General features: G+C 36.5%; 1 protein-coding gene across 4 annotated transcripts in view; it reads right to left on the bottom strand.

Annotated features, from left to right (window-relative positions):
• LOC128679923 (uncharacterized protein) overlaps positions 1–25,034 on the bottom strand; it is a 58,940-nt gene that overhangs the window by 4,690 nt on the left and 29,216 nt on the right. For 3 of the 4 annotated variants that reach the window (XM_053762433.2, XM_053762434.1, XM_053762435.1), the window contains exons 3-12: positions 24,790–24,977; positions 23,802–23,897; positions 11,758–11,907; positions 10,946–11,041; positions 5,654–5,767; positions 4,779–4,945; positions 3,568–3,766; positions 1,459–1,602; positions 588–746; positions 145–215 (exon numbers count right to left, since the gene is read on the bottom strand). In XM_053762433.2, coding sequence (XP_053618408.1) covers positions 145–215; positions 588–746; positions 1,459–1,602; positions 3,568–3,766; positions 4,779–4,945; positions 5,654–5,767; positions 10,946–11,041; positions 11,758–11,907; positions 23,802–23,897; positions 24,790–24,977 — 1,384 coding nt within the window. The remainder of the gene's footprint in view (positions 1–144; positions 216–587; positions 747–1,458; positions 1,603–3,567; positions 3,767–4,778; positions 4,946–5,653; positions 5,768–10,945; positions 11,042–11,757; positions 11,908–23,801; positions 23,898–24,789; positions 24,978–25,034) is intronic. The other variant, XM_053762436.2, reaches the window with a different exon arrangement.

The raw sequence follows: 25,034 nt of genomic DNA, 5'->3' as shown, positions 1-25,034 counted from the left end.
CGAAAGTCTTGTCTGTCACGCTTTCACATCTAAACCGCTGGGCCGATTTCGATGACATTTGAAATAGATATAGTTAATGAAATGAGATCAAAATACAGCATACGCGGAGCTACAGTCAACGGATTATTTACAATAACAACTAACCTGTTGGTCTCCTGAACGATATATGGAGTGTTGCATACTTTGCATTTGAGACCGTCAGGTGTCGCCGCGCTCTGTAATTAAAAAAAACATCATTATTATTTATGAAAAAAAATGTGTTATATTTCAGTATAGTAAGCATCACTAATACACTCGAATAGTAAATCTCGTAAGCGATAAAACTGTTTAATAGACATTTCATTATTATATTTGGTTATTTAAATACCTATATTATTATTTTTTACCCAATCGAGTAGCCAACTGAAAAACATATATGCTAGTCCTTACATATTATGACAAAGTTACAAAGTCCTCTACCCGCATCTGTCTGTTCTACGGTCTGATGAGCTACGGTACCACGTACACAAACAGACACTTAGCGGTCAAACTTATAACACGCCTCTTTTTGCGTTGGGGGTTAAAAAAATTTAATAACAACGAGTTACCTCGACCAGCCACCGCCGGAGGCAGTCGTGGTGCACCGCGGAGACGTCGCCAGTGCACCGGCAAGGCCGGATGAGGGGCTCCGGTCGCGACCCGTCGTAGCAGATCCAGCAGTCACGACCTGAACCCACGCTGCCCACCAGGGAGTCCGTCTCCACGTTCTGTCCAAGTTGATGAATTTATTTATTTATTTATTAAGGTGTACATAACAGGATGCGATAGCCAGATTACTTGAGCTAGATTAAGCACAGAGTACAATCAGCAACTTTTTGCACCAACGGGACTTAACACGAATTTGTTTTTATTTTTAATTTATGTACTTAATTAATACATTATAGTTGTAAGAAAAAAATATTTTATATAGCTAATCTTAATGAAATTACAGAATTTACACCTGTTGATATACATATGTAAGCAACAGGTGTCTTGCATATATTTCGCCCAGAGAATAAGTATTGCCATTCAACGTGGTAATGCTGTCAGCCTTCTGGGCTCGCTACCTCAAGACAACGTACTGCAGGGACTTTTGTAAATATATATATAATATATGTATACAATTCTTACCCTTTTATTTTAGGTAAAAGTGCAATTATTTTTATCCGTAACACATAATTAGCATAACTGTGGATATTGAAAAAAAAAATTGTAGGCAGCTTTCCTTCCGGTAACCCTTATTTGTTCATATGATGTAACTGGTAACACACAATTTTAATACGATGACAAAAAATGTCGCAAAATACACAAAAAATATTTATATATATATTTAAACTGAAGGCTTTGTTTCTGGTAACCCTATCTGTTCATGTGATAGAACGATAGATATGGAAGAAAGTTAAAAGGGTGAACGTGATGAATTTCCTAAACATCACTCACCGGGACCTGAACATTATCCAAGGGCAGCGGTCTGAAGACAGTCACGAGAACTACCCTCATCAGCAGCCAGCGCCAGTAACTGACCACGGCGAAGAAGAGACTCGCTTTCTCTACCAACGGTACACGCCAAAACAACACCAAAGTCTGGGGAATTAGGTGCATGTTAGTTTGCGCATGCGCATTTGTTAGAAGCAGCCATGATTGACGATGGAATGACGAACCAGCAAAGAAAATTTGTGAAGAATGAATGGTACACGCTAAACTGACACTTATATCTGGGAAATTAGGTGCATGTTAGTTTGCGCATGCGCATTTGTTAGAAGCAGCCATGATTGTCGATGGAATGGTGAACCAGCCATAAGAAAATATGTGAAGAATTAGTGGTACACGCTAAACTAACACTTATATCTGGGGAATTAGGTGCATGTTAGTTTGCGCATGGGTTTGTTAGAGGCAGCTATGATTAACGATGTTGTGATGAAACAACCCAAGGATAATTTGTGAAGAAAGAATGGTACACGCTAAACTAAAACTTATGTCTGGGGACTTAGGTGCATGTTAGTTTGCGCATGGGTTTGTTTGAGGCAGCCATGACAAGATAGTGCGTGGTGTGAAGCGACGAGATAAACCAAAACAATAACCCGAATTACAACCAATTGACAATATTCATAATGTCGAGGCAATTTGATAACAATATATCATTATCATAACGTGCGGACATTTTGAATAAAGACCAGGCCACGGCATGAAACGCACAAGATAAGCACACAAATTCCCAAGAATCAAGTGTTCTTTTTTTTTTTTTTTAAAAAAAGAAACCAACGTAATATTTAACCAACATTCAGAAGCTTAGCCGAAACGCTGACGACAAAACGACCCAAGCCACCTATAGAATATCATGTACGAGGACACTGATACAGCTCAGGAGCTTCCAGCTGCTATAAAAAAAAAAGAAAGCACTTAAGTACGTCACATAATATTAAACTAGCTGCGCCCGCAACTTTGAACGCAATTGGCAGTTGAGGAGTTCCCTCGTCGGCCGATATCCTGGTAGCGGTCGTGTTTGTAGTGAGAATGCTTTCTCACGTAAACGTGTAAACAAAATTTCAGATATCTATTTCCATTGGTTGAAGATATCTGCTTCAAAAATATGTTGTTAATAATGTTATTAGCAACATATAAGTATATATATATATATATTAAAAATGCGAAAGTTTGTTAAGATGTATGTGTGTATGTTAGTTACTCTTTCATGCAAAATCTACTGGACGGATTGTTATGAAATTTGGTACACGGGTATATATATATATATATATATATATATATATATATATATATATATATATATATATATATATACCCGTGTACCAAATTTCATAACATATATATATATATATACATATATATATATATATATATATATATACTGTACTAATTTTACCGTAATCTAAAATCTTAATTAACTCCCTGTTGTGACGTTTTTTCACATGCAAATATTTTTCTGAGAATGTGGACGTACGTTACCCTTGTGTCGACCAAACACCTTATTATATATATATATATCATAATGATAACATTATAGTGCCTCTATCTATCTGACTTATGAACAGTGCATAATTACAATAATTATAATTAAGTAGTACACAAACTTATCTCGCAAAGTATATATAATTTACTGGTAGAGTTGATGTTGTTTAGTAACTTAGGCTCTATGTACACACACACACTAGCGCCCACTAGCGCACACTAGCGCCACAGTCACATTTTTATCAATTACTTTTATTTCTTACCGAAAATATTACATCTTGATACTTAACATTTGTCACTATGGAAAGGAGAGGTAAACAATATTGCTCTCCCTCCTTGACATCTCGATGGTGCTGCATCGACGGATCTACATCTCATAGCATCGCAACGTCCTTGCCACTAAACAGCGATGTAAAAAGTGATTCACTGGAATGAAAAGAGAGGGAGAATATTGCTCTCTCACCTTGGCCAATCGATGGTCCTGCAGTAGATCCGATAGTTTCGCATCGAACCTGTCACTAAACAGCGACGTGGAAAGTTATTTACTGGAATAAATAGAGAGGGAGAATATTGCTCTCTCACCTTGGCATCTCGATGGTGTTGAAGCAGGTCCGATAGCTTCGCATCGTCCAGCTGCCTCGCGAGCAACCGGCGAGGGTTCAGTATCCACAGACGCTCCGGAGCCATGGAGTTCCATAGGACGCAGGGGAACCATAGCGCGACTCCTATCTCCGCCAAGCGGAACACTAGGTCGTGCCAGTTGCGTGATACTACTGGCACTCTAGAAAAAAAACGTTAAAATTTAAAAACTCCAAGTTTGTGGAATGAGAATTCATAGACACTAAATTCAAAATTGGAATCCAACATTCTTAGAAAAAAAAAGACCCCCGTGGAATGAGCACCGTTATAGTTTTCCCTAGTGACTAAATTCAACTTAGGATGAATGCATCACTTTTTATGTCAAAAATTTACATAAAGCTAAATCTACTGCCGACTTCCAAAACGCAGGTGAAGAAGAAGAAACATAAATACTCTACAACCCAAAGGTTGGCTGGAAGAAATAATTTATGTTTGAATACCAAAGCTATAACTTAAGTTTCTTCCGTAAATTATGCAATATACAGGGTTACTAGTATCAAACGCAAAACCTCCTAAAGACGACTTGAGTACTTACATCAAAACAAGCAACTTTTATTCTACGACTTTTCGTGATTCGTAGTTTCTTTTTCATAAAAAAAATACAATCTGACATACGATTCTACACATCTCAACTCTATGTAATAACCAAGCAACACGAGACAGTACAGTAGCGTTATGAAGCGGAATCGCGCATAGATTTAACGTTTTATAGAAACGACATTAAAACTAAAAAAACTATTTTTTTAAATATTTATTACGACAAAAGTCGTAGAACAAACGTTGCTTGTTTTGAAGTACCCAAGTAGTCTTTAGGTTTTGCTTTAAATACCAATAACTCTGTATATAATATGATAGATATTATATACAGAGTATAGTATATACAGCTAAACTAGGCTTGCCAGCCAGAACTCGCTGAGAATATCATGATCAAACCCCACCCTTGACTAATTAATGTACAGTCAACAGCATATGCATGAAACTCTATGGCACGGTAATAGCGGGGAGTTTGCCATGAATATGGGTAGGTTGATGAGCTGTTGACTGTACACTCAATATAACTGTACATCACAGCCAAACTTACGTTCCACCGCGCTAAATACTATCTGAATTAACGCAACTCAACGACACAGACATCATTATAAGCTTCAACTCACTTGGCTTTCCAGAACTCGCTGAGCGTCTCCGAGGCCAAGAAGCCAGCGATAAGTATCAGCATCAAGGCCTGGCTGACCAGCCCCACCCTGGACTGCTGCAGTTGCGACTGGTTCACTGAACGAGGGTCGATCGTGCCATCACTGTCCGTCAAATCTGTTTGGATGCCCTAGGGAAAACATTTGATATATTAATCAATATACACACATCATCAGCAATCCATACTTCCTTACATATTATACAACAAAGTTCTTTACCGCGTCTGTCTGCTCGCGGTAAACTCAGAAACGAGTGCGCGGATTTTCATGCGGTTTTCACCAATGGCTAGAGTGATTCCTGAAGAAGGTTTAGGGGTATGATTTATTATGTATTTGCCCGAGCGAAGCTGGGACGGGCCGCTAGTATATGTATAAACAAGTTTTGTGGCATGTGGACGGCTCTTTTCCGTACTTCAAACTACGCGAATGTAAAATTCATGAAGATCGGTTGAGCACATAAAGCGGGAAGAAATGTATTTTATTTATCTATTTTACTATTAGTTTGGAGAAATAAATTAATAATCATAGGATAATTCCGCTATTGTTTATTTACTTTCTATGAATGTACTATATTGTTTGTACAATAACGATATTTCAAACGGAAGAATAAATAAAATCAACGTACCTTTTTAAATACGGATTTGTTATACATGTCACACATGCTTTTAACTTATTATTGAAAATAATAATCAGATATCGAGCGGGAATTGAACCCACGCCCCTGTCTATCCAGGACAGTGCTCTTGACCACTAAGCTATCGAGACCAGACCGTGCCATTTCGGCTGAATTAATTCCTCTGTTTACGTCTTAACGCCGACGTACAGTATTTTCAACATACCTGTTTGGTGACCAACGTATCCTGGACGTCATCGCCCTCGGCAGCGGTGGACGGCCCGGCGCGGGGAGATATGATCGTGCACACCTTGGTCTCCTTCACGAATTCGCCTCGGAGCTGCCAATAACATCGGAAATTAGGATTTTGTTGCAAATGCGTCACAGCTCCGAATGAACACGCAAAGATGAGAGGTTTTTTGTTAGGTATTTTACATTAACCATAGTGTAAAACCATAGTGTAATTGCATGTAAATATAAGATATGCGATGGTATTAAGAGGAAAGTCCGCCGGCTACTCGCTCTAAATAAATGATTTTTTTGTATGTTATTAACACCATAAAATAGTTTTAGGTTTTCCTTTTTTGGAAATTTCCAATAAATTAAAATTTATGCGCACCAGAAAATCATTATTTTAATAATTAAAACTTCGTTGACTCTAACCGTTTGTATTGAACAAAAAAAAAGTTATATATTAATACCAACAATCTTAGAATATCGTATGCTGAAACGATTGGCATCAAAATCAAAGAGATTTTTCATGATTTGGTGAAAAATCTAATCTAATCCTTCGAAACGCAAATTTTATCAATAATATCTCTCCATATATATATATATATATCCTCACATCACATAAGATCAATAATAGTAAAATGTATACCTAACAATCAAGCTCTAGTCCTATGACACTATAGGCGTTAGCCTCTAGCTTTGTCATGCGTTTTTTTAAATACCATTAATAACACGTGTTTTTCTAAATACCATTTCGCAAAAATCGGATCGCTAGACTCTAGTCTTAAACGAATGGGTCGTTTAAGAATAGATATAGCGTTCCGATTTTTACTGATCAATTAGTAAGAAATTTCATATCAGTTTGAATGTTTTATTATTATTGTCATTTGTATCCATAACATGATATGTCCTCGAAATTATAGAATGAATCATTGCTATTATAAACAGGTGGAGCATACCCGGTGTCACCACACATACATCTTCTGAGACATAACATAATCTTGTTTAACGTTTAATTTATATAATAACATAATTGTTGATTGTGAGATAATTCATATACGATATTTATTATAAAATAATAATAATATATAATTATTTAAAAAAAAACTCCAAACCATGTTTTTATATACATTTATTATCCCACTGCTGGACAAAGGTTAAATCAAACAGTTATATATCTAATTAAAATGATCTAGAAATTGCAAAAAAAAATATTATCAGTCGGTGTGAAGGACCTAGGACATCTAAGGGTGGAGATCATGCCAATTGGAGGAGACAAAGTAGGAAAGCGGACCCTGGGCTCCTTCACTTAACGACTGAGGAAGCTACCGAGAAGATCAAGAATCATCAAAATCGGTACATCGGTTTAGTCTTGATAGCGGAACAGACAGATAGACTTTCGCATTTATAATTTTATTATTGTTGTCTATTGTCTATACTGACATTCCATTCGACATAAAAAAAATTTGAAATCGGTTCAGTAGTTCCGAAAATTACCCTCTACATACAAACATTTCCTCTTTATACTATTAGTGGAGATTTGTTCGCAAGCTACAATGTTGCAAACAGAAAATTGCCATTATAATGTTGTGTGATTAGAATAATAAGGAAATTAGATTTATTAAAATAAAACCATACGAATTATGTCATTATTATGAGATATTAATATGTATACTTTTAGAATACAAAGTAACAAGATTTCGTGGGTTAACCACGATACTAACTATGCGGACGTGTTCTGTGTGCCTAAACACTAGACCAGTGTTTCCCAAACTATTAATGGATTATGTCGACGATTATCGAGTTTGGAACGGACATCAAGTGATCCCAGAAAAGGTCCTTGGAATGGACATAATAAAACGCCACAGGTGCTATTGTTTTGCCCTTAGTGTCTTAAGTCTCCTTTACATAAGTGTATGTTTGTGTGTGTTGGTTTGTGTGTGCATAATAATGTTCATAATATAAGCTATTCTATTCTACCACTTCGCACATCAAAAATATCAAGCGACAGAGATACGAGGGGAGGTCAAAAAGTTCGCGGAATAAGGGGGAAGCGGGTTGAAATTAAACACCAAACTATTTTTCCTTTCCCTTAACTCTAATACATTTTTCAGATCTCTCAAATAACTTATTTATACCATCGAAAAAAAAATATTTATCTTTGGTGTCAAAATAGACCGAAATTGCCGACTTCACTTCTTCATCGTCTCCATTTTTTTTCCACGCAGCTCTTTTTTCATTTTTGGAAATAGATAATAGTCACTGGGTGCCAGGTCTGGACTGTAGGGTGGGTGGTTCAATTGTTCGAAGCCGCATCGGTGAATGGCAGCCGTCGCAACATGGCACGTGTGAACGGGTGCGTTGTCGTGCAGAAGGAGCACACCTTTTGACAACTTTCCTCTTCTTTTTTCCTTAATAGCTTCTTTTAATCTTTCCAGTAAAGAAGCGTAGTATTGTCCCGTTATAGTCACACCACGTTCTTTGTAATCGATCAATAAAATGCCTTCTGTATCCCAAAAGACAGTCGTCATGATCTTGCCAGCCGATTGTGTCACTTTATACTTCTTTGGAGGAGGTGTGCCTTTTTTATGCCACTGCATCGACTCTTGCTTCGACTCAGGTTCATAGTGGTGAACCCAGGTTTCATCACCAGTAACAATCCGGGCCATAATTTCTTCCTTTCTCTCTCCATAGAGCTCCAAAAACTGACGAGAACACTCGACACGTTCACGTTTTTGAAGTGGCGTGAGCATTCTCGGAACCCATCTTGCACTGACCTTAGTCATGCCAAGATGATCATGTAGAATATTCAAAATACTGGTTTCGGATACTCCAATCATTGCTGCAAGCTGCTTCTTCTTCAACCGGGCATCTTCCAATACAAGTTTTTCTACTTTTTCGACGATTTCCGATGTGGTGGCCTCAATTGGCCGTCCGGAGCGTGGGTCATCTTCAATGGACTCCCTTCCTTATTTGAAAAGACCATGCCACTTGTAAACCATGGTTTTTCCAGGGGCAGAGTCCCCGTAAACAGCCAACAGCTCTTGAAAAATAATCTGAGCGGATTTTCCTTGCTTGGTAAGGAACTTAATAACGGCGCGGTGTTCAATTTTCTCCATACTGGCTGATTTCTTCCCGATTCAGTTGTTTACAGGTCGATAACACAAAAGTTAATGACCCGATTACGTTCAAACTTGATATATATACTCTTAATGAGGTGCTCAACTAGTAACTACCTGGACGAGTAAACCTACCCCCACCAACCCCTCCATTCCGCGAACTTATTGACCTCCCCTCGTAGCAATAATTATTATTGCTATTATATACTAGATTTATATATCCTTTGAATATGGCATTGAGCGAAGCATTCGCACGAATTTACGCGCGACAGTTGCAGCCTTATGCAGAGAATAAAGGGAAGAATCTCAAAAACGAAATCGTGGTGGGTCATGGCCCGTTCTCCTTATTCATCCAAGGAAGGCCTGTACTCCAGCAGTGAGAACGTTTAAATGGCCATTGATGATGATGACTGTACAATAGTTTATTCGTTTATTCAGATGAGAGGGACCAGTCAACTTTGGGAACCGCTGTCCTAGACGATCTGTGTACACTGACCGAGGCAAACGCGAACGTCACGACACGAGCGACATTTAAATGTAACTTAATTTAAACACGCCGCCATAAATCAAATACATGTCAAAACAAACAAACAGATGGAAAATCAAACGTCTTCATGTACTTAATATAATATATTCATTCATACTAATTATGTACTTCTTGCTTCCTTATCAAATCTCATTTTAAACGTCATATGTATTATCCTTCCACAACTGTCTGTTTCTTGTCATTCATTTTTAAGACTTGTACATGTAAGAATGTACATGTACATTATAAATGCGTTTAATGTCTGTCTGTTCACGCTTTCCCGCCCGCACTTGGCCGATTTCAATGAAATTTGGAATAGATATAGTTAAAGACCAAGTCTAACACACCGCGGGCGAGCTGTGGGCAACATTTGAAAAACCTACTTGAAATATTACTGAAATACAAAAAAAAAAACACAACGCAGCATCAATAAAAAAATATGTTATTTTTTTATCCAGTCCATCCGTAAGCGACCCATCCCAATTCACGCCACACCTAGTGTTGCTTGACATGATACCTAAACAACATCTGCATACAATATTATGACACCACAGATCAATTACAATGAACAATAGGTGATAACTGCACCGCAAAAGGTGACGAAAATTACATTGAAACCTTATTGGACTGTAACGGGAAACCATTGCGGTGTTATAGGGATTTTAGTGCTATTTGAAGTATCAAGAATCGTCACCAAAATCAAAATCAAATCATTTATTCAGAAATTAGGCCTTCACTTTTTCACGTCATATTCTAAATTAAATTATGTTTACCAAAGCTACAAACTAGTAGCATTTCGGAACGACCACTGCTGAGAAGAAATGCCGAAAGAAACTCATTCAAACAGTGTTGGCTGTTGGTCCCTATTATGTCAGAAGGGCTTACCATTTTTTCAATATAAATTTATGTATAATTTTTTATCAGTGTAAGTATAACAATGTAAGTAGACAATCATTGTATAAGCAAGTATGTTTTATTTGGTACAACAAAGACACTTAATGATGCTGTTTTGTTCTATGAAAGAAAATTTAATGTCCTGTCGAATTGGTATGTTGCCTCGGGCTCCCAGCTAAAAACCGAGCCGTATCTACTATTTTGTTTTATTATAAAAGCGCTGTCTTCAGTCTTTACAAAGCTAAGGTGCAATATACTCGCATACTATCGACATTATCAGTTTTTTATGAATTTAAAATGGACCTTAAAGCACGGGCAGTAAAGGCGAATCAGTAGTTCGATTTGCGATTGATTAAAAAAAATTTTTTTTAAAGATATATCAAATGACATATCAAAGCACAGAGAACTATTTGTGTTATTCGAAGACAGATAATGTACACTACTATAATTCTTAGCTAAACTTCTATATTACAGATTAAATAAATAAATACATAAGGACAAATCACAGAGATTGGGATAGCCCCAAAGTAAGTTAGAAATTTGTGTTATGGGATACTAACTCAACAATACTATATTCTATAACAAATACTTAAATAGATGAACATCCAAGACCCAGGTCAATAAGAAAAAGATCATTTTCCATGTTGACTTGACCAGGGATCGAACCCGGGACCTCCAGTGTAGCAGTCCGGCATGGTGACCATTAGACCACGGAGATTATAATTTTCCAATCTCTATAGGTACTAACCTTGAAGTAAACTTCGACGCCGTAGATGAGGAAGAAGATGACGACAATGAACAAGAGCACCGCGTAGCAGCCGTTGAACACGTGCTGGTAGAAACTCTGCAACAAATATTACATGTATATATATCTTGTTTCAACTATCCCAATCACGTTTTAATACGAAGAAAAAAGTGTTCCCGAGGGCATCTAAACTGGCGAAGCTATAGTTATGTATTTCATTAAATGGTGGCATTTACAAGAAGAATATCGCGAGGAAAGTCGCACTCTCATTGATATTGATTATTTTGAGTGTGAAATGGAGGAGGCAAACCATACATTAATTTATTTATATCGCCAATAAATGTTTTTGTATGTTTCATTCCACTTAATGACCACTGTAAATAAAAATAAATAAAAGACCAACACTTAACTCTACATAAAGCTAGTATCGTGGATCCGATGGACACAAAACACAGAAACGGGCGCAACTCACCCAGAAATATTTGGTTTGGATGAATATCAGAAATATTTGGTCTAGAATTTGCCCGCGCTGAAATTCGATGGAACCATGGAGACCTGGAGATAGCTACAGAGTGTCGTGACCTATACACCACGGTGGTCATCATTGCAAGTACATAAAATCTATATAAAAAAATCAAGAAACCCCCGACTCCGAAGTGGTTGGCATGACGATTTCCATACGGCTGAACGCACATTTATCAAACACAGCTAAGAATATTCGACATTAAGATATCTCTGCCACAGACAATACGCAGACACGTTAAACTTTATAACGCCAAGACTTCGGGGGTTAATGAAGAAAATATAAAAGGTACCTTCTTCTCAGCGGAGGTGTTAGCGACGTTGGTGGTGAGCACCTCGGCCGCCAGCAGCGAGTAACTGATCACGTTGAAGGTCACGAACGCGAGGAACGACTTCGAGAGGAACCGCGGCCTCTCCCAGCGGATGTCGCGAAGGTGGAACACCTGGGGATGAACGAAAAACCACTATTATTGTAACAAAGTCATAGAACATCAGAAATTAGATATTCACAGGCATTTTTCCGATTAAAATTTATATAATACTAGCTTTTTCCCATATGAATTTTCCCGCGGGAACAGTTTTCCCGGGATAAAAATACCGATGTCCTTCTCCATACGTTAAACCACACGTATGCAAAATTTTAAGAAGATTGGTTGAGTAGATAGATTTTAATACCCCAAACAAACTTACTTTCGCATTTATAATATTAGTTAGGTATAGGATAGTACTAGTGGTCCGTTCCGGGTTCGCTCGGGAATCGCACTAGCACACACTATTGGTGAAAACAGTATAAAGTTCCGTCCGTCGGTTGTTGAGTTTATCCTAAATCATACAGACAATCAAGTAGACGGGATAGAGGGACTTTTTATAATATGTAAGGATTTCTCAAAAAAACTACAAACTAATAATAACGATGAATTAACTACCGTAGGAGACGGTGGACCATAGGAAATGGCTTTTCCTGTGAACCGAATCTTACTCGTGGTGACACATGAATATATCTTATCAGCAGTGGTCTTTCCGAAATGCTAGTAGTTTGTAGCTTTGGTAAATATCATTTAATCAATCAATACATATAATAAAACAGTAAAAAAAAGTGTTTCTGTACATTGAAGATATTTAAATAAAAAAAATTGAGATCGATAGAGAATCCGTAATAGAATAAGAATTAAAAAAAAGTCTGTCTGTTTGTTTGGACACGCTAATCTCTGAATCTACTGGACGGATTTGAATGAAACTTTTTTTGTTGTATAGCTATAAAGCCAGGTCAACATATAGAGTATAATTTATTTTGGAAACTGGAACAGCTCTAGCAGAACCTATAAAGACCAGCTAAACTGTAGGAAATATAGAAGTCACCTTAACAAAAATTGTTCGCCCTGATGAGCATTTTCTGATGACGTATAAAAATCGAAGATATGGAACACCTGATGATGAACTCCAACAGACCAGCTACACTATAACACATATGACAAAAGCGGCTTAACAAAAGTTGGTCAGCCTGATGAGCATTTTCTGTAGACTTATAAAAATCGAAGATATGGAACACCTGATGTTGAACTCCAACAGACCAGCTACACTATAACAAATATGACAAAAGCGCCTTAACAAAAGTTGTTCAGCCTGATGAGTTATTTCTATAGACTTATAAAAATCGAGGATATGGAACACGTGATGTTGAACTCCAACAGACCAGCTACACTATAACAAATATGACAAAAGCGCCTTAAAAAAGGTGATCAGCCTAATGAGTATTTTTAACATAGGTATTTATAAAAATACTCATTTGGTCCACGTTTTTAACCATGATTCACAAACATTTTGACACTCTCAAAAATCTATTTTATTCCCCATGTCTTCTTTGCAGCGAGCAACAGCTCTTCTATAATATATATAAAAATAGTCTTAGTAAAAGTTAACCAATCTGATAAGCATTTTCTGTTAAGTCTTAAAAGAAATTGTTCAACCTGAGGAGCAGTAACGGTTGGCGTATTAAAATAGAAGATTTCGAACATTCCTGAAACGGAAGTTCTGTAATAAAGTTAATCTTATATATACCCTATACTATTATAACATAAGCTGGGAGTACCTCCACGTGGTGAAGGCATCAGCTAGTTTAGAATATTACGTACAAAAGTGCCTGTGAAGGCCTAATTTCTGAATAAATGATTTGATTTTGATATCAATTTAAGTCATGTGTACTAGTTTTTATAGATATAAGTTTAGTATAATATAAATAAATAAAATAAACAAAAAAAGACGTAATATGTATGTTTATGGAAACACCATTAGCATAATCGTAAAACATTATCGCTCTTCAATCGAACATAAACCGCGCAACTAGCGATTTCTATTGACCTTACAGGTTCCTCTAGTTCGGCTGACACGCTCAGTTTAACATTAATCATCCTTCAATCGAGTCTGTAATTCTAATAAATTAAATTTGATTAAACGCAATATATGTTACAAAAAATGTATCCTCATGCTCATACTACTACATACTATGCATACTAATATTATAAAGATAAAATATTTGTATGTTTTTCTGTTTGTAATGAATAAACTCAAAAACTCCTGGGCCGTATTTGATGAAATTTGGCACAGAGACAGGCGAAACCTTCAGGAGTGACATAGGCTAATATCATCGCTAATAAAATGACGCAAAAATTCACTACATGGTAACCTTTATCGAAAAACACTTCCCATAGTACCTCAAGGTTTAAAAACAAAATGGCTGTATTGGACGCGAATGTCGCCTTTGATTTACAAATGACTTGACCCCAATAAGTCCTTAATCAGACTAATTAATATGTTTTGCGAGTCCGTTCGTCCTTTGGGGGGTTTGGTTTTAATCTCGTTTCAATAAGCTATTACCATATATAAAAATGGGCCTTGCTAGACGGACAACAAAGTGATCCTATTAAGGACCCACCTTTTTGAGGTCCGGATCCTTAAAAACACGTTAAAGAAATCATTTTTATAATCCTTTTCCTTACATATTATAAAGCAGTCCTCTACCGCGTCTGTCTGTTCACGATAAACTCAAAAACTACTGCATGAATTATCATGCGGTTTTCACCAATAAATAGTGTGATTCCCAAGGTTTTGGTGTATAATTTATTATGTTTATTTACTCGAGCGAAGCCGGGATTGCCGCTATTAAAACTATACAATATGATGACTGTTATTAACAACACACAAAACAATTTTAAATTTTACATGTCTTAATTTATGACTTTGTCACAAGCTTAGCTTTTTAAGATTCAAAATTCTTTATTAAATTTAGGATGATATACATTATTGATTCAATAAAATTACTTAAACTAAGTCAACCGCCGACTTCCAAAGCGCAGGTGAAAAAGAAACTTTCCAAAAGGAGTCCATCATCAATAAAGTTTGAGAACCTCTGCATAACAGAGTTAATGTCTGTGATACTCTAGAATCACGTCTTTATCTGAATGCAAGCTTAATGGTCGAATTGGAGATCAAACTAGTTGCTCGCCGCGAACGTAGACATAGCGAACACAATATTTTTTTTTTACAAAATTGTGAATATTTCAAAAACGGTACGAACTTAAAAAATCCATTAGTAGATCCATTAGTTATCGCGTTACAAACAAACTACATACAAAAAATGTATTTTTGCCCCAAGTAGGATATTATATCTCGCTCGTTTCGCTCGCTCGGTCAATAATAGAGAAGAATCCCCATATTAAAAAATGGTTGCCTGTAAAGTCGATTTTACGGGCGAAGATTTTACGTGACAACGTCTTTTTACGCGCGCGGCAGACCGATCATAGTTGAGTGGGAGAGAGACGCAAGGCATTCGGCGGGCCTCTCTCTCGTTCGGTGACTCATCGTAACGTTACCGGGCGTTACACTTTTTCATAAGTGACTCCCAGCCGCAACCTAATTTAAGACGTTGTCACGTCAAAACCCGAAACATTCAAGTCGGAAATTCTCAAAAATATTTAAAGACGAATCGGAACGAAACACTTAACAATGCATATGAAACGCAGCACATACGTGCTAGATGTGTATGGACTGGACATATGTGTGTGTTTAATGTTACGAATTATTTCCCACGCAATGCCGGTATCTATTGTGGATACGGAGATGCTATTTGTGCATTCTTGTGTCCACACACACATAACAATAAATTCATTCATCATAACGAGTGTATTATTGCTAATTAGTGTCAGATATTATTCAAGTCGCCTAAAGGCATCTTACATGACTTTTAAGACTACCTATCGCTATCGACAATTAATCGCATACACAATAGTAAAATAAATAGTTAACCAGTGTGAAGAATTCCACACGATGTTTGGACACGCAAAGACACTGCTTCTATGTAATTATTAGAAAATATAAGCAAGGGCTCTGCAGAGCGCGGGCCAGCCCCAACCCCGCCATGATAATGGTTGCGGATCGACTGTAAACGATTATACCATGCCCTTTTACGTTTTTACAGCTCTATTATTTAGCAAATAACTTTCGTGTTTAATAAATGATTCAGATGAACAGATGTTGAACAGTAGGTATGTCAAGAAAGTGAAGAAAACAGATTTTTGACGTACTACGTACATCGTTTTGGCATAGCAATATCAAATAGAATGGTCAAGATTGGTTGATGAACGCCCCGTGTTGCCAGCCGACAGGAGACAGCACGTCATCTAATTCGTTCACTTTCTTGACACACTATACTCAGGTTAAACTAATATTTTATTGGGGATTCTTGTTAATGAGACCCAAGTTGGTGATTGTCTGATTTAATTTAGGAAAATACAAACTTAAATACTTCTCTAGTCTATGTTTTATCTGTACATAGTCACTAACATAGTCAACCTGTGGCTATATCATCACACACTCTTAAGATAATATGTAATCGTTAAACTCGGAACTATGCCTTGGCAATTTGATTAATTTTCAACAACAAGCACAGTGAAGATTGTTTACAATTTAGGACTCGTAAGAAAAAAAATGGAAGTTACATGTATGATGATAGAATTGGAGAGAAGCCTAATGATTTCGATGTTACAACATCGAAATCTTAGGCTTCTTAGTGATTAAATTTATTTGTATTACTTACCAACACCTAGATATAATTGTTACCATCAAAATGGGTTTATGAAACCTAAATAATCCTCACATATTATAAAACAAAGTCCTCAAGTCAAAAAAAAAAAACATTGTAAGAAACAATAATGGTAAGCCGATCTGGCATGATAGCGACCAACACTGTTCAAATGAGTTTCTTTCGGCATTTCTTCTCAGCAGTGGTCGTTCCGAAATGCCAGTAGTTTTTAGCTTGTGAGAAATAACTATAAATATAAAAATTGACGAGAAAAAGTGCCTGTGAAGGTCTAATTTCTGAATAAATGATTTGAATTTGAATTCAAGTCCTCTGCCGCGCGTCTGTCTGTTCGATACACTACAGCGTATTGTCATGCGGTTTTCACCAATAGATAGTAAGATGTGATAGTGTGAGATTTATATTCTACTAGCGGCCATCTAGTAGAACATAAATCTCATTAAAAAATCACGATTTTGATTCAAAGCACAAAACAAAAGCATAAAAATTATATTAAAAGGAAAATACAGGTTTTACGCGTTTACGAACGTTAATTACCTTTACACAGCGAATTACTGCTTTCTTTTCTGCTGTCGGTATTATTTTAGTGGTAAAATGCATATTCATTAAACTTTTCTGAGTACGCGATTACTTCATGTCAGATACCTTTAGGCGACTTGAATAAAATCTGACACGGGTGTGCAAAATTACACTCTCGGTCTTCTCCGAGCAATTTCCCCCTTATTTCCTTAGCCATGGAGTGTCTCAAGTGTCGGAACCTACGTCGGAACCCATGTACCGCATTTATTCTTCTTCTTCCTCACTTTGGGCGATCTTCGGCATCCTTCCATACATAACTCCCCTTTCATGAGCTCAAAGATCATCGAAACATTCATCTAATAACAAATGGCTGTTTATTATCATACGCAAAACATAAAGAACACTACTGACCTTATCAAACTCTCGATTTCCAAGTAGGTCAACATTTTAATAATTAGATAATACTATAAATACATCTATTCAAATTATAAACATTTAACTACACACAAATATTCTCGATAAGACGATTTTGTGCTAAAAATGAAACATGCGCAAGATTTGAATCCAGTCAACATACCTCAAGTCGGTCAAAATTTTGATTAAAAGTAAATTTTATTGTTTCCCTGCACGCGTAGTTGGCAAAAAAAAAAATCAATTACTACAATCGTAAATCACAACTTTAGTGCAATCGTATTTTTACTACCACTAGATTTTTATTACTAAGGAAGTAAACATAAAAAAATACCTACGTGTTATATTCACATATGTATCCAATCGACAATAAACACATCACTACACAAAAATCCTTGCATGACAAAATAGAAAAAAAAAAAATGATTTATTTTTCATTTAAATTCGAAATTCGAATCGGGAAATTCGCGGTAAGAACGTGCGCGCTTTTCCCGTACGCGCTATGTCGCAACACTGACCGCGCTGTGTCTGTTAAGCCGGTTTAAAAAAACAAAACACAAATGCACATTGTATTTCAATGATAACTATTTGACAAGAAAAGAATAGGTAGGTACGTTGATAGTTAAGAAAGGCATTGTTTTTTTTTTATAACCGGTCTAATGACGCTCTACATTTTATTTTTTCAACGTGACCTTTCGCGACACTCTAACCCGTAAGAGATAGTACCTACAATGTCTGTATCTAAAATGCTATTATAAATTTTCGAAAAACTTGATTGTTACAGACAGGCGTACAGTAGACTTGGTAAAACCGATTAATCTAGCTTTTAACAAGGGTTGCCACTAGTTCTGTCTGCACGGGACTGTTACCGTATTGACTAAAACAACCCATATATTACGACTGGTCCTTCGAGATATATAGTGTTGCGGTAAATAAATCCCAATCGTAAAACAACCCGACGGAACTGACTAACAGTCAGACAGACAGATTTTCGAGAGCCGAGCCGAGCAGCTAGTTTATAATATTAGTGTGGATATGGGACAACATTTGTTACTACCTGAAATAAAATAAAAAGCATAATTTATCAAAAAATATCTCGCGTGAGTATGACCAGTCCATATCTCTATGTCATATGATTTTGGGAGATTAAAAAGAGAGAGAGAGTCCCGTATTACTAGAAGATACGGCGACCCTACTAATAATAACCTGTAATACCATCAAATATTTATCAACCGATACCGATTGGAACAATGGTCGCCGAAGCACTAATCGATAAAGACATCCTATAGTTATCGTTAGTAATACAATTGGTAAGATTACTCCACTATTAAGCTTAAATTATCAATAGGGATGGATTCATCGAAGACTAGCTTTTGCCCGAGGCTTCGCCCGCGTGAATTTCCCACAGGAACAGTAATTTTTCCGGAATGATATGTGTGCCCTTTTCCACACTTCAAACTACATGTATGCAAAATCGGAATTCAAGAATATTGATCGAGTAGATAGAGCTTGAAGAGGTAACAAACAACAAACTTATTTTCGCATTTATCTAGCTTCGCCCTAATGCTTCGCTCCCGTGGGAAAATCGAGATAAAAGCTACCCAATACGTGTTATTCCAGGTTATATTCTACCCGTGTACCAAATTTCATAACAATCCGTCCAGTAAGTAGATTTTGCGGGAAAGAGTAACAAACAAACATACATACATACAAACACACAGCCTCAGAAATTTTATTATAATTTCTGATAGCTTTTGCGTAAATTATGACATAATTATGATATAATTTTGTGGGGTGTATGGACATCCCCACAGCCAGCCAAACCATGCTTATTCCTGCCTTGTTCCTAATTGAGCCTTAACCGTCCCGCCATGTGATCCTGTGCCAACACGTGTCATAATTTACGCATTGCACTCCCACAACGATGCGCAACGAATCCACGTTTGATACGCAATAAGTCATGAATGCCTTTAAAACTATTTCTCAAATAGTATAATGGCGCTAGGGATTTGGAAATTGTAGTTGTAATTTAAAAACATGACATTTTATTAGAACACATTGTCGACAATTTAAGAAGAAAACATTCTGCTATAGTGACGTTTTGCGAACCTAGGGTGCGGACTTCTATAGATAGATAGATAAACTGTTTATTTATATTCTATGCTCCATAGCTACTGGGGTATTATTTAATCTGTGCCATAGCGAAAGATAATTTCTATTAGTAGAACACAACTCGAGTGACTGACATTTGTATTTGTATTGTGATAACTTTATGGATCTTTGTTACCTGCAATGAATTGGTTTTATTTCACCAATCTTGACCTACCATTACAGAAAACATATTCTAATACGACAATAATAATAATTTTATTTTTATAGAACGAATAAAAATAATAACGGACAACGAATTATTTATATACTTTTTATATTAAAAAAAAAAACAATCTAATTTGCTATTCTACTATAGGTACACATCTTAACTCTATGTAATAACCCAAGCAACACGCACGTGACAGTACAACGTTATGTAGCGGATTCGAACATAGAGTTAACGTTTTATAGAAATGACATTAAAACTAAAAAAGGTTTTTTTTTGTATTTATTACGTTTAGACAAAAGTCGTAGAACAAAAGATGTTAGTCTATGTACCTTATGCGCCTTTGGAAGGTTATGCGTTAGATACCAGTGACCCTGTATAATGTATACCTGTATTTATAATGATATTATATATATATAGGTGGGGAAAGAGTATTCTTAAATCTCACCATGTGAGGTGAAGTGGAGAAAAATGCTAAAAAAATCATCACGACGGCCCCTAACATATTCATTGCCTACTATTTGGATATATCAATTAATTACATAATGCTTTAATGACCAGCAAAATTTATTCTAAGGCCCTCTATAAATAAAGACAAGGTCGTCAAGGTGAAGGCTGCAAGCATTGATTAGTTAGGACGATGCCGCAACGGTAAAGACGCGCCTTCGAATCCTGCGCGTGGAAATTTTTGACTTTACAAATGAAATGGAAATTTTTAACTTTTGAATTTTTGACTAGCTTTATCAGTGCGATCTGCAATTGATTGATTAATTATTTCAATTTCCATAAATAAACGATTTAAATGTTATTTGATTCGTACAAGATCAGTTGACTACAGACTACAGTTGATTGGTAGTGAATGATTTTAGCGTTAAGTTCACCCGTTACAACGTCATAGTATTGTAAATAAAATTGGAAAAAAATAAAGTGCTATTTTAATCTCTTGTTCATGAAAAAATTTAAGTAGGTACCTATATTTTAAGCTAAAATATGTTTTTGTAACTGCACTTCACAATATTTGACATTGAAATACCGAGACATAAAATACTCTAGCTTTAACATTTGTTACGAATGAATGGGATACTCTCTTACAATCCTCGGCACAAAGTTGAACCAAAATGGCGGCCGTCAGCCTTAGATATGAAAGCATTAGAAAGGATTTTTAGTAGTTATTATTTATGAAAAAAAAAAAAACGAATATTTTGTATTTCGCGGGTAACCACGAAATATCCCATAAATAACACTTTTATCTCCAATTAAATCTGCGCTGACGGTCGCCATTTTGGTTCAACTTATGTGCCGAGGATGGTAACAGTCTCCTCCTTCAGTTGTAACAGTCTCCTTAACGGCTAACATCCTTCAGGATTGGTCCTAGTTTCCAAGAGCCGAGCGCGGGTTTTTAAAGTGTACGAAAACCTGGACGATTCTGATTTAGATTTTCCTTTTCTTTTCTATACTTTTTGGAAAAAGAAGTCACCCGTGTCCTGGGTTTATTAAGTTTTCATCCGGCATCGGTATTTTATTTTATTTTATTTTTTATTTTATTATCTTAGGAAGACGAACAGCAACAAACAACAACACAACAGTAAATAAGAATAGTTACACTGAAGCCAATTATAGGTCCTCACAAATAGAATCGGTATATGTTTTACAAATGAGTTGAACATTAATACACGCTACCAAGAAAAAAAAGCAACAAGTAGGTATTTGTGCAAAACAAAAGTAAAGAATTGACAATAAGGAGATAAATAGCAAGAGCACTACGTACTCTCCCCACTCAATAATAAATTTGAGCAATTAAACTACTATCACTTTACAAATAAGCCTACAGTGATTCAGTAGATACTAGAAAGAGAGAATTAAATAATGTATTTAAATAATGACAACCCTAAATCTACTAGTGCTACCAGTCTACCCTAGTTATCTTAGTGTCTATTCGTTTTTTTTTTTCTTTTTTATAATTATTACACCTCCAAAGTAAATGGAGCTTATTTTTACAAAATTATATCATAAAATTAGCCTCGTTCATATGAGTTCTCGTAACTATTCCTCTAGTACTTTCATTCGGCGTACTAACCATTCATACTTTTATTCTTTATTTTTATTATTATTCTTTTATTCTCAATGCATGTCTATTAGTTAGTACTCTAGTTTAAGCAAGCGTCTCTCAACTTCGCGTGTCCCCGGTTGCATTCAGCGCTGGGACGTCCAAAAGCCCAGGGTTAGCGTAAAAAAAATGCTATTTATTTTAAAAGATTTGCTTATGACTTTACAACCGGCCGCCCGCCTGACTTCAACTTGGGGCATGCCATCGTTGCCTATCAGCTGTTAAGGCTTTGTGTCCCTTAGTTGTGTCATACGGCATCCACGCGAGGATACGTATTGGTCCTATTCTAGGGCAGAACCACACGTCTACTTTAAGCACGCATAAACTTCCATCATCAACTGCATATCATGGTATGCAGCAGTTAATGTGTTTTAATTGCATATGACAATTAAAACACAATGCGTAACCTTGACTTCCACTGTGACAATAGCAATATGTCTCTTAATCCAGCGGTTCTCAAAATGCGCTTTCATATGCCTTGAAATGTGTGCTTAGTATTATTAACAATGACCTCATTTTTATATGTGTAATCATTGAACCTGGTCATCGTAAAAGCTCTATAATATCCTGTTAATATATTATGTGACTGTTGTAGCTTAAGTTTAACCAGTTTAGAAGAATTTACTTCCCAGCAATGGTCATTCCGAGATGCCAGTAGTTTGTAGCTTGTTGAGAAATTTGACCATCTCATGCACTTTTACGCGTCCAATTTTGTATTGTCTAGTAATTTAGACAGTCTTTCGCTTCGTCAAATTTTATATTATATAAATGATTTCATGTGATTTAGAGAGTCGCCCTGTCTTCAGCTACCCTGTTATAGTATACAGTAGTAATAACAACATGATGAAAACAACAAGGAAATTCAAATTTCACGTGCCTCGCCACGCAGACAGGTTGTTAATTATTATTTACAACAATTGTTATAATTTCCTTCAGTTCGCGAGCCCAGTCATCGTCAACTGTCGCAATTTGGTGTAATGACGCTTATTAGTGACAATCTAAACGGGTTGGTAAAGATACGGTATCGTCTCGTGTTCGCGATGAATCTTATGCCGGCTACTAACACCGCTGATACAGATGCCCACATTCATTGCATGAACGTTGCTTAATTTATATTAGAGCTTTTATATTTACCGCAATGAAACACCAGCAATGTATACCGAATCCGCAAAGCCCGGTGAACTGCACCGCGTTAATGTCTATTTTTTTTATTATGCATATATATTTTTTAATTTATAGCCATTATGGTTGTAATAAAACCGGGACCATATTATACGTGTCACTAAAATCAATAAAGGCTAAATACTAATCGGCTTATAGACAAAGAAAAGCGACAAGGAAAGCGTGCCCTACGGAGTGCTTTTATCTACTGTAATGAAAAACCAATCAGCCAAAGTTTGGCAAACTGTTCGACAGGGTGGAGCCTGCATTTAGTGAACACCGACCAAGCACCGCCATCTACTGTGATCAACAGTAAATACTATAGATTACACAAGCAGCGCCACCTATCCAACACAATTAAAACTATATACTGACATTCACATGGATATGAGACGTCGATATAGTTTTAGTATTACTACTAGATGGCGCTTAATGTAGAAAATATCAAGTACCACATCTTAATGCCATATAATGTCTTATGTCAGTTACAGACTATCGCCGAAATCAGACAGATGCCGACGCAAATGCACGAAAATTGCGTGGTTTGTGTGAGAGCTTATATTTACCGCAAAGAAAAACCAGGATTGTATATCGAATCGGCCAAGATTCGCCAAACTGTTTCGCGATAATGTATATAGCCAGCAATACATACTAGCGATATGTACTACAATTTGCCTTTATTCGTGAAACGTCAAATATAGACCATGTACATGAGCACAAGACTCACCTCAGCCCAAAAGCAAACGATCAGTGAAGACCCGGACATGAGGAGGGGGTAGTACGCTGAGAGTAGACTCGTTGCCCATCCCTCTTGGAACGCTGACTGTGGACAGAGACGGAAGATTGTTAGGACCGTTGCAGAATGTTATTCGAATTAACTAGTTGTTCGCCACGAACTTAAGACCTCGCGAACACAATATTTTTTTTTAGTTTTTCCAAAATTGTGAATATTTCAAGAACGACTGAACATATTTTGATGCCCCACGAAATTAAAAATTCTATTGACAGATACATACCTTTTAAATTTCATCAAAATCAGACCAATGGTTCGAAAGTTATTGTGTACAAAAAATGTATTTTTGCCCCAAATCGAATTATAGACCTCGCTCGTTTCGTTCGTTCAGTCGGGTTATATAATATGTTTATGTGCTGTTTTATTTACATAACTTTATTACAAATAAAAACTAAAAGACTTAAAGCTTTTTCTACCAGCTAGTCTACCGTCTAAACAATAAGAAGAAGTTTACAAGTAAGAAAAGAAATCTAGTTATAAATATAACTATCATAACCTTCACACAAATAAATATACACTATTCAATAAACTAATGTTTTAGATGGAATGAAAATTCAGATACACAGACTAGAAAGTATAGTAAACTGGAAAACGCTCAGATGTGAGAAAAAGTGCCTTAGTGACTCACGGGAGATACGAAGTAAGCTTCTATAATCAGGGAAGCTAAGAATGCGATGAGGTAAAGGGATGTCTTAAAATACAATCTACAATCTTTTAAAATAGAATCTGAGACATTTCTTAGTTACCTTTTTAACAAAATCTATGCATCTCTCATATGCAATAAATAAATGTCAAACTATTGTAGTACTAAGATTGGGAATAAAGAGCCTTTTTTATTTTTAAAGCATCTTCGACGTGACCTTGCAGGTTCGCAAGAAGGTGGCCTTCAGTACACAGAAACAGAATCTTCTTAATAACTCACCGGGGACACGAAGTAAGCCCCTCTAATCAGTGAAGCTAAGAACGCGACGAGGTAAAGCATCTTCTGCGTAGTGACCTTGCAGGCCCGCAGAAAGGTTGGCGCCTTCAGCCGCCTGTACTCTGTCACCACGCAGATTGTCAGCTGGACGGCGCACACGAACGCGACCAGGAGGAACACGCCGCCAATACCTGCAATAGACAGACGGATACTTTGTTAATATAATTAACTAGATGATTAGCCGCTTT

Source organism: Plodia interpunctella, chromosome 22 (genome assembly GCF_027563975.2).
Source record: "Plodia interpunctella isolate USDA-ARS_2022_Savannah chromosome 22, ilPloInte3.2, whole genome shotgun sequence".
NCBI lineage: Eukaryota > Metazoa > Arthropoda > Insecta > Lepidoptera > Pyralidae > Plodia > Plodia interpunctella.
This window is presented reverse-complemented; position numbering and strand designations above follow the sequence as displayed.